General features: G+C 40.3%; 1 protein-coding gene across 1 annotated transcript in view; it reads left to right on the top strand.

Moving 5' to 3' along the window:
- The window catches only part of GPRC6A (G protein-coupled receptor class C group 6 member A), a 264,931-nt gene that overhangs the window by 117,716 nt on the left and 135,075 nt on the right, over window positions 1–12,140 (top strand). Inside the window, exon 4 of the mRNA XM_044074212.1 lies at window positions 2,433–2,636. Within this exon, the coding sequence (XP_043930147.1) occupies window positions 2,433–2,636 (204 nt within the window). The remainder of the gene's footprint in view (window positions 1–2,432; window positions 2,637–12,140) is intronic.

Raw genomic sequence — 12,140 nt, 5'->3', positions numbered from 1 at the left:
ACATTAACATAACATTGATGATCCAGAGGGAAGCTGAATGTAAGAAAATACCACTGTTGTTGGTGGGTCTTGATGCAGAGAAACTATTTGACAGAGTAATCTGGGAGTTTATAAGCAGGGCAATGGAAGCATTTGCTTTCCCTGATAAAATGATGAGGCTTATTAGGAGGATATATGAGCAATCAGAGGTAAAAATTAAAGTGGGCATGTTCCTTTCTGATAATTTATGTTTGTACAAAGGAACCAGGAAGGGGTGTCCTCTTTCCCCTTTGTTATTCGTGCTATATTTGAAACCAGTGGCAAAGAAAATAGGAGACTCAGAAATGCAAGAATATAATTGGTATGGTAGTCAAGAAAATCTGGCTCTGTTTGCAGATGATATTATTTTAAACCTGATAAAAACAGAAAAGGACATTTCAGTGTTGTTGAATATTTTGCAGCAGTTTCATATCTTATAATTTAATGAAGCTAAAACAAAGGCAATAACTGTAAATTATGTACCCACATATGAATTGGTTCAGCATTATTCATATTTATGGGGACATGATAAAATGTAGTACTTAGGAGTATGCATTAAAAAGGATTCTTGTGTAGCAGCTAAGGATATGTGAGAAGAGACTAAGCAAAAGATAACACATAAACTGAGAAATTAGAAGTTCTGTTATATGGATATGGATAGCAAGATACCAAATACAATACAGTTAAAATGTTTTTAGTCACTTTAGTTTTATACATAGGTTAGACATATTTTTATCAACCAGAGGATAAGTTGTGGATAGCAATTAATAAAGAGCTGAAGGATTTTTTTCTGAGAGGGAAGATGGCAAGAGTCAAGTGGGATAAGCTGATTATTCCAATTAAACAAGGCGGTTTGGGATTATCCAATTTGAAGGGGTATTTCAGAACTATACAGTTAAGGCTCCTATACATAGCACAAGCAGAAACCTATAATTAAATGTTGAAAGAGATGATGATGAAACAGGAGGGAAGCTCAAGAAACAAGGAGAGACTGGAATTTTGGATGCAGATCCTTAAGGGGAATAACAATAAACAAACAGAATATTATATTCATAAAATAGCAGAAAGTATTCTAAGATCTAAGCCATCATGGGAGTGGAGAAAGGAGATTCTGCCAATAGGGATGACTGCAATTAGGGATACAGACAATAGGCAAGCGGGGGATGGAATTTATTGGTGAAAACTGGTAAAATTACTAAGGTATCAGGCACAACTAATTAGATAGGGAAAGGTGATAGAATGGGAAGAGGCCAAGAATTTACTTCGACTGCAGGAAAGAGATTGCCTTCCCTATCAAGGATTGATATTAGCATATAGGCACACAGAAAGAAATAGGGGATCCTAAGTGAAAGACCATCACTGGTAGAGTTTTTAGTCGAATCTAGAACAGAAGCTGCTTTTAAAAAAAGGAAGAATCAATCAGAAGATTAGAAAGGACTGGGAAGAGAGACTGGATAAGCAATTCATAAAGAAACAATGGGGGATATATGTATGTCACCCAAATATGCAGCAAAGTCTAGAAGATTTCAGATGTTTGCTTGGAAGTGTTTACATAGGTATTTTTATACCCCAAGTAGACTTCAAAGAATTTTCCCTCAGGTAGACAGCAAATGTTGAAAGTGTGATGGGGAAGAAAAAGGTAATTGGGGACATATTTTGTGGGAGTGTAATGAGTTGGCAGATTGTAAAGATTCCCTGCAGACTGCTCTGTCAGAGATACTAGGTGAGCAAATTGGTGTGACTAAGGAAATTAATTTTTGAGCTATGAAACAGAATCAGAATTTCTTAATCATAGTAAGGCCTTGCTGAGTTCTAATTATGGTGGCTGACAAAAAAGCAATTACTAGAAAATGGAAGTCAAAGTCTAAACCAACTTTATTAGAAATAGTGAATATAGTAACAGATAAAACAACTGGAGCTGGGATCTTTAGAAAAGGGTAGGAGCAAATTACATATAAAAAATGGAAATTATGGGAGCAATACATGCAGAGGAGGAACAAGTTTTAAAAGAAGGAAGGATTTGAATGAGCTATGTCATTTTTGACTGACAATGACTAGATAGATTATAAGTGATGTATAATATTTTCAACTACAATTATGTCAATATAATTTGTGATGTATAATGTTTGCAGCTAAAATTATATCAATATGGTTTGTTTTCATTTATATAACTGTATGATTGCCTATGTTATACATGATAATTTAATAAAGATGTTTCCTGTTAAAAAGGATAAACAAAGAACACAAAGCTGTCATATAAGAGTTTTTCTGCAACTGCACTGATCATCAATTAAAAGAGTTTTTTTTTCTTCTTTTGATGAAACAAACTTCTGGTGCATTTTTCTTTTTTGTAGTGCTGTCCATGTTGCTTATTAATATGAATATGCCTATAATAACTGCATTTTGTCTTCTAGTTGCTTGCATACCTGAAGAAGGTAAACTTTACAGTTGATGGACATAATTTCTTCTTTGATGACAAAGGAGATTTCAATACTGGTTATGATATAGTCGAATGGGACATAAAGGATGAAGTTGTTAAAGTCAACATTGTAGGACAATACATTTTGACGGATAACACAATTGTAATAAAAAGCACTACCTTATCGGAAAATAAAGAGGTAAGCTCTGTTATCTATCAATAACTATGCTTGTCAGTACCAGAAATCACCAAAAGATTTGGACTTCATTTGAAAGTAGCATGGTCTGAATTATAAACAGTTTAAAGTTTTATACCTTTCTTGTTAACGTGAAGGATCTGAGATTCAAAACTTTTCAGAAAAAAATGGAGTTCAAAGCAATATATTTTAGTATTCTGTTTAAGTCACTTACCCATGATCATTTACTACTGCCATTTTATAAAGGTGCAAGTGTATGTTTTTGTTATAATTATTCATAATGTATTTTTGGTATTCCAGCTTAGCTGTTTGATACACTTTTGTCTCTGTGTGGTTAACAAAGGGAAAGAATGTTCAGTAGTAATACACACATGTATGGTGTAGTCAATGCACAAAAGTGCAATGTGGTTACCTTGTATTTTATTCACTCATTATGTTCTCCCATGATATTATTTTATATACTGAGATATGGACTTATTTCATACAAATCCCTGGCAGAACACAAAAGACAGTTTTTGTCAGTTGGTAAATCTGAAAAACTTGTTCACCATAAATGTAACTATAACATATTCTTCTATCAAAATTATTAGAAACACAAGCAGGTGCACATTAATTACTGCATGTGCTAGCCCTGTGCTGCTCTTTATAAAACAGCTAATTTCAAGCAAATAATCATATAAAATAGTTTCAATTTATTCACTTTTGCATTGTTTAGCCTTTAAACATAAGCCATGATTCTTTAGTACTCTGCTTCGGTAATGACGATCTCTGACTCTCAGCTCCACAATCTGGGATTCAGTCTTGACATTCATTTACCACCTGTCTGAAGTTTGTACATTTTCCAACTCTCTGACTAGGTTTCTTCTCACCTCCTAAAGAAATGTAACTCAACTTCCCTAAAGTTTATATATATATTTTCTTTACCCTTGTGGTTTGATTCATGGCTGAAAAGGGTCTGCAATGGCCAGTTCAATTTTCCAGTTACCAAATAAGTACATTTAAAAATGTCACCCAAATATTAGTTTCTGAAGACTTTATAATCATAAAAAGTTTGTTTCTACAATGTCTGCATGGCTATGGGGATGCTTCAGTAAATGTTAATCACAATAAATCAAAACCGTCATTTCCAAATTAAAACAGTGCTACACTGTCGTAAGTTTTTCCTTCACAAGATAACACCATCCAGTGAAAAAAGTTGCCACATCACCTTTTTAATAAGATCACATTGAACATCATCATATCTTGCCACAAAAGAAAATTACTACAGGCTTCAGTGATCACTAATTAAAAAAATTATTTTTTTTTCTTTTCATGAAACAAACTTCCTTTAAATTTGCCTGTGCTTTTTAACTCTGTTTTCTTGGCAAGGTATAATTACAACATATTATACTCCTAAATAATTTTCATTGCTGTAACATGAAAGTCCATCTTTACCCTAAGTTTCTTAGTTAAATACTTCTCTGTTTTTGTCCATTTGTGTTCATACATATTTTGTCCAAGATATTATGCACACTGACTTATTTTCAAATGAGTATCTAGAAATACTTTATATCATGTGAACTATAGCACACTTCCCAATGGTTATATTAACTTGATCTGGATTTTACTACATTAAGACCTTGTACCCACAATTCTATTATAAGACCAGTGCCCTTTTCTTCAATGCTCTAATACAGTTTTACCCTACAGCTATTTAAAGAAATCATACCGGCGGGAAATTAATAAAGCCTACATGGTCTTTTTTACCATGTAGGCACCATGTCACACTGCTTATACAAAAGTAAGCAGATTTGCGATCCAGTAAGCACTGCTGGGCAGCATGCATGCACGTGCAAACATGGGAAGTTCTGTAGCATGCAAATCACCTCATAAGCAGGTGAATCACATGCAAATGAGGCAGGTAGGGCAATCCAGCAAGCAGATAGGCAGCCCTACAGACCCCGTGTCAGTGTCCATAATGTACACAGAAAAATTCCATGTACAGGAATGTATTCAAGACAAAAGAGGTTGTAAAAATGTAGATAGATGGAAAGAAATGGCATACCACACACATATATGAGAGAAAATATCCTCTGTGTGTCTCAAAATTTACAGAAAAAAGTGTTGAAATAATTTTTTTTTAATAATCTGGGCATGTTTGTGTGGCATGCCGCAGTGCACAAACATGCCTTTAAATAAAAATAAAAAAAGTGAAAGTAACAAAATTAATATTATGAGACAGAAATGTATTACAGGACCCTGCGTGGAGGATCTATAATGGTGCATCAGTGCTATTGTTAATGTGGTAGGGCTTGAAAATGTGCAGTTTCAAGGTTGTGAGCACAGGTCCCTATGCAAATGAAGTGGAGTTACTGAATAGCATAATGAGGTAATCGTGTCCACATATTCCCTCCGTGTGGAAGAGAACTGTGTTGGTGTTCACACAGGAGGTAGCTAACATCAGGAGAGGGTGTGTCCAATAACTACTAAACTGATTGGAGCTTAGCTGCTCCTGTTTGCATAGCGCACCACCATACTGAGCGTGGAAATCTGGGGGGTGTGCACTGACTTCTAAGCTTTGTTTACCTATGGGGCACATGTGTCCACATGTTTGCACAGCATGCCACCATGCTGAGTACATAGAAGTCTGGGGGGGCTGTCTACTAACTGCTAAACTTTGTTTACCTACGGGGCACACATTTGCAGGATGCACCACATTGCTGAGAGTATCTAAAAGGCAATGATGTATTAATTAGTTTTGACCCTTGTTTAACTTAAATTGGGGCCATTAAATAATGTTAATGATATACTAGGCAGGTGCAATGCATCATAGGTAGCTAATCACGCAGGCAGCACCTACAGTAGAGGACTATAAAGTATCCATACACCCTACAATCTGATTCTTCCCCCATGCTCTGCAATATTGGAGTACAGACTTGGGAAATTTAACTGAGATAATGCCAGGGGCTGCTGCAGGTCTGCTACATCTGTATGTGCCAGATGCTGAAGTCAATGCTGCTGCTGCTGCTGACAATAGGCCTAGGCAGAGAAGGAGAAGAGTATTCAGGCCCAGGGTAACCTTCCAGGAGCTACATGAGCTGAAGATTGTATAGTGCTACAGGGTGGACAGGGACATACAATCTGAACTCACTGAGCTCTGCCACCCTCAACTCAGACCTAGAGCCAACTGAGGGGAACCCATCCCAGTGGAAACAAAGGTACATGTAGCCCTTAGGTTCATAGCTACAGGTACCTTTCAAAGACCAACTGAGGACATGATGGGGGTCTCACAGGCATCATCATCCAGGGTACTCCAGTTTCTGGATGCCATGCTACCACATGCCAGTGAGCACATTTCATTTCCCCTCACCCCTGAGGTGAGGGCCAGCAATATGCAACACTTCTACCTTGTAGCACACTACCCTGAGGTACTAGTGCATAGATTGCACTCATGTACACATCAAGACACCACCCAGTGAGGAGGGGAGAATCTACATCAACCACAAGGGGTATCACTCCATCAACTGCCAGGTCGTGTGCAATACCCAGGGTCTTGTCATGAATGTGTGTGCTAGGAGCCCTAGCAGTTATCACGATTCCATATCTATCACTCATCATAGCTGTGCCAGATGTTTGCTATGGGGGACATCCCACATGGCTGTTTACTGGGAATGCTGGATACACACTGGAACCATGGATGATGACACCCATCAGAAATGCACACACACCCACCAAAGAATGCCATGATGAGGAGGAACACACACAAACTAGAAACATCATAGAGCATGTATTTGAGCTGCTGAAGTCACAGTTTTTGTGCCTCAATATATCTGATAGAACCCTGCAGTACTCTCCAGCCACATGTGCATATATGTATGTTCACAGTATGTGCCATTCTACACAATATAATCCTGTGGAAACAGCTGCAGCAGGATCAGCAAAGGGAAGGATTACGCAGCCCCCCACCAGTGCCTAGGTCACCATAGCCACACTCACAGGAGGACTCGAAGGAGAAGCCCCCTGAAGATGTCCCTGTAGGCAGATATAGGCATGCCCAGTATGCCCTGGCATTGGCTAAGAGACAACTCATATTCAACAGCACATTCACTGACAATCTAGGGCCCTAGGGACTGATGTCTTACTCCTACCCATATACATATATTAAAATAGCTGGTGCCAGGCAGCCCACACAACCTGTACCTATCCATGTGCTGGCTCTGTATTGCTTGCATCACACAGAGTCAGTCCTGAAGTACAGGTCTGTTACCTGCTGCATTCACAAGGTAAGTCTCTAACTTACACACTAATTGAAAGGATTACTATAATATGGTATCATATGAATGGATCTGCTGCTGTTATGCAAGGAAATATAGTGGGCTATTTGGACAGATGTAACATCTACATGGGACTGCAGATACCCAGTCCAAAAGTATGTTTATTCACTAGGCCTCATGGCTGGAATATTCATGGCATAGGGCAAGGGAGATGTTAAACAGTGGCCACACATGATATCTGGACAACTGTCTACCCAAGCTGATCATGTGCTGTTGTTCCCCCACCCCAACACAGCAGTGTACCCATATAACTGCTTTAACAGAAAATCAGCTACAGTATATCAGTGTACCAGGCAATCTCAGGGCTGTAACATAGATATCACTCATGTATTGAATGTCTCTCATCACACAGGATAACAATGTACATATTTATGCTGTTGATGTGTGATGAATGACTTGTCTTTGTCTGATAACCTGTGTGGATCAGTAGACTAGGGAAACTAGCATGGGTGATGGTGTTGATGGTTTGAATCTGGAATTTCTCACATCTTTTACATGTGAGGTAGTACTATGTTGGTGTTTTCACAGCCTGTTATACCTCTCAACCTCTTAGTGCAAGAAAAAGCCAGAAAGACTGGGGTGGGGCAAAGGCTCAAACATAGGGACAGATTTTAAATATTGTTCCCATAAACCTAGAAAGTTGCTGGAATTAAAGGTGTTGCATTATTACATACTTTTGGAAGGGTGTAGAGTCTGAAACACAAATGTCTGTCTGTATTTAGTATAAGGTAGTTATGTCAATATTCAATAATTCACCAGAAGAACACAAATGTATGAGGAACAGACCAAAAATATGAGGCAAACCTCAGGACATTCTGTAAACATCAGGACAGTTGAGAAGTACGCAGACTGTCAGTCTGTTGGTGGTGTAACATTACCAACCTCAGTCACATGTTAAGTACAGCACACAGCTGGGGAATGCCGTGGACATTTGGAGTGAAGTCCAGTACTGCAGAAACAGTGGTGGATGTTAATGTCTGTAACATACAAAATCCCAGACTGGATTACAGGTATGTGTGGCCTGGAATCACTTTATCAGTACTGAGAGTCCCACCAGGCATGCCCAGACACTTAGTTAAAATGAGCACAATTTTGTTGCCCCTTCATCAAAATGACCTGTAATGTATAAATGTCTATACATATAGACATATAAGCATACATATCCATCTGTCATCTATTGCCATGTATTGCCAAAGAGATATGTAATGACATATATATATATATATATATATATATATATATATATATATATATATATCAAAATGATACATACACTGCCCCCATATATCTACATAGCACATAAACATAGCATACACACGCAGCTACATTTATATATACATCCATGTTATATACAGAAATATGTGTGGGGATGTCTGTATTGTCCAACGTACCCTAATAATGGTGAGTAAATGTGCACTATCACACAGCCATACTGCTGCTAAAAGGATCCAAACTAAGGGTGCAACAGTACATCATCCACTTACCTACAGACCCCTGTGCCTGCTGAATGTCACCAAGTAGACATACCCTTGTGAGCAGGTGGTGTAATGTATAATGTTATCAATGCACGTACGGACAGGCACATTGTCCCTGCCCACAGGTTCACCTATGTAACTGCAAGCAGCCACATATAGCCATGCTGTTAACTGTGCACACATAGCTAGGATAAAAATAGGTATCCCACTGCAAGGATACTAGATGCAGATAACAGTACAAAGGACTATTACTGTGCAGGGCACCGATGCTGTTCAACACAAGCCTAGTTTGTGTAATGCACAAGTACTGTGCCTGCAATCATATATAAACAGACTTAACCTACGGTGCATATGATAAGTTCTGTGATCTATAGTTTATAAGACTAGATAGGTAGGGGTTCTAATCTCCCTCCAGCTTAATTGGTGTGTGTGTGTGTGTGTGTGTGTGTGTGTGTGTGTGTGTGTGTGTGTGTGTGTGTGTGTGTGTGTGTGTGTGTGTGTGTGTACATTCCCCTGCAAAATAATGGGCATGCTCTCATGTGCTATCCACCTGCAATGGTTATGCACTTTTTGGGCCTGTAACTTCCTGCTGTCTTCCAAACTGGCCTCTTCTACAAGGCCTGATGATGTCAGCCATGTCAAGACTACCAGCTGAGAGTGTAGTATCTGATGTAAGCTGTGGTGCATGTGATAAGTACTGTGATCTACAGTCTATAAGACTAGATAAGTAAGAGTTTTAATCTCACTCAAGCCCACTTAGTGTGTTTGTATATATCCCCCTACAAAACAACAGACATGCTCTCATGGGCTATTCACCTGCAATGGCTATGCACTTTTTGGGCGTGTAACTTGCTGCTTCCCTCCAAACCTCCCTCTTCTACAAGGCTTGATGATGTCAGCCACCTTAAGACTACTGGCTGAGAGTTTAGTATCAGATGTAAGCTGTAGTGCATGCGATAAGTACTGTGATCTATGGTGTATAAGACTAGATAGGTAGGGGTTCTAATCTCACTCCAGCCCACTTGGTGCATGTGTAGCTATCCATATGACATAACCTTGGTAATGTAGGTAGGGTTTTGCAGTGTTTTATTTGAAGCGGGTGATGTGCCCCCCCCCCCATATATAAACAGACTTAACCTACGGTGCATATGATAAGTTCTGTGATCTATAGTTTATAAGACTAGATAGGTAGGGGTTCTAATCTCCCTCCAGCTTAATTGGTGTGTGTGTGTGTGTGTGTGTGTGTGTGTGTGTGTGTGTGTGTGTGTGTGTGTGTGTGTGTACATTCCCCTGCAAAATAATGGGCATGCTCTCATGTGCTATCCACCTGCAATGGTTATGCACTTTTTGGGCCTGTAACTTCCTGCTGTCTTCCAAACTGGCCTCTTCTACAAGGCCTGATGATGTCAGCCATGTCAAGACTACCAGCTGAGAGTGTAGTATCTGATGTAAGCTGTGGTGCATGCGATAAGTACTGTGATCTACAGTCTATAAGACTAGATAAGTAAGAGTTTTAATCTCACTCAAGCCCACTTAGTGTGTGTGTATATATCCCCCTACAAAACAACAGACATGCTCTCATGGGCTATTCACCTGCAATGGCTATGCACTTTTTGGGCGTGTAACTTGCTGCTTCCCTCCAAACCTCCCTCTTCTACAAGGCTTGATGATGTCAGCCACCTTAAGACTACTGGCTGAGAGTTTAGTATCAGATGTAAGCTGTAGTGCATGCGATAAGTACTGTGATCTATAGTGTATAAGACTAGATAGGTAGGGGTTCTAATCTTACTCCAGCCCACTTGGTGCATGTGTAGCTATCCATATGACATAACCTTGGTAATGTAGGTAGGGTTTTGCAGTGTTTTATTTGAGGCGGGTGATGTGCCCCCCCCAAAGGATTGACCACAAGAAGGCCTGCTTATGTCATCAAGCATAATATGTCCTAAACTGATAGCACTAGCAGACATGAGGTGTGTTGTGTGCAACATGTACTGTGATCTGTAGTATGTACCATTACATAGGTAAGTGTTCACATCTACATACAGACAACTTGCAATACTTGTGTGTCTTGGTGTTTCTTGTACTCAGTGATTGGAAGTGGTGCAAGCCTCAATGTAGCCTTGTTTGTGTGTGAAACTGTCAAGCATTGTACATCATGTCATGGAACCAACGGATGTTTGAACTGTACACGAATAATGGTCATACACCTCTCACTTTCAGAGATATCATCATACCCATAGTTACAGGATCAGCACATATTGCCCCAGTCCAAGAGGGACACAGGCAAACACCCTGTGTTGAGATGACAGTTGCCCAGCTAATCAGACAGATGGCATGTCCTGAGGTGTACTGAGGTGCTCTGTGTTCCATTAGGCAGGGTTCAGTTCCAAGGGTGTGTTTCAGTTTGCTAGATAAATCTATTCCACAAGCATATAGTACTAACATCACATACTAGGTTAATGTCCTTACAGTGAGTCAACCATCTACTATGCTATACAGACAATGCAACATCAAAGAACATAAGGTACACAAATGTATGTGGTGTACCCATGACAAATGTCAGCATACAGTATCTGTCAGTAACCACTACAAGTGGTGTGGTGAACCAACACTACATTAAACAAGTACAAGTTAAGTAATATAGTCGCCCTGTGCATCAGACACATAGCTTCATTTCCCTGCATTGATGGTGAGGATGACAGGGATGTGGCACACATATCATCACTTGCACAGGGTGTTGTGTGAGGGTGCAGGAGACCTAGGCTGACCCAAACAGTAGACAGCATGTGTGTGAGTCAGGAGGGTAGCATGTAAGATGTTCCATGGAAAGGTGCCATGTGTGTCTGTAGGTGACCTGCATGTGACAGTGGTGTGTGAGTGTGTGTGTGTACACAGTCAAGCTCAGTGCTACCCCTACATGTGTGTATGTTGGATAACTTTGGACCACATAGCAGAGCTGACAGTTCAATGTCTCTGGCCCTGAACATGGGAACTGGCTCTGCCAGGAGTTGCACTGCCACCTTCATGCCCAGGGTCAGAAGTGGTGCTAGTAGCTGATGGTGACTGCTGTCTGCTGAGACTGTTTCCCCCCACAGGACCACCCAGGACCATGAGCCCATGGACTCTCAGCAGATGGGGTTGTTGACATACATTCAAGGGTCCAACGCTCAACTCCAACCACATGTTCCATCAGAGACAATGTTGTGGTCCAAGAAAGACACTGTTTCAGCCCACCGTCTGTTCACTCATCAGTCCAAGATGTCCTCAATGTGGTGGAGGTAGTCATGGATGTCAGACTGTTCTGCATCCATAGTCCTAAGCATACAGCTGGTGTTCCATTCAGAACATGTCTGTTCCTCCATGATGGCCCAAAACATGCGCCAAGTGACCCATGATGTGACACCTGCAATGGTGGTGAATGGACAGCAGGCCGCCTACAAGCACCCCTGTCAATCCACCTGTGTGGGGTCTTGCCAGCTCTCTGGCTATGGCCAGTGTCTACACTCATTGGAGCCATAGTTGCCACACTTTCCTGTTCAATCTCCCCATCCTCTGACTGTCCCATATCTGTGGCCTCCAGAGATGGGGTATGTGTGAGCATACAGACTGTGTGTAGTGACAGTGGGGGCAGAAGAAGAATGTCTACCTCTGGAACAGATTCAGACCCCAACACCCTCACCTATACCTCACTGTGGCCAACATCATCATCAGAATCTGAA

This window comes from Protopterus annectens, chromosome 1.part1 (assembly GCF_019279795.1).
Source record: "Protopterus annectens isolate FY-2018-M chromosome 1.part1, PAN1.0, whole genome shotgun sequence".
NCBI classification, from domain to species: Eukaryota; Metazoa; Chordata; order Ceratodontiformes; family Protopteridae; genus Protopterus; species Protopterus annectens.
This window is presented reverse-complemented; position numbering and strand designations above follow the sequence as displayed.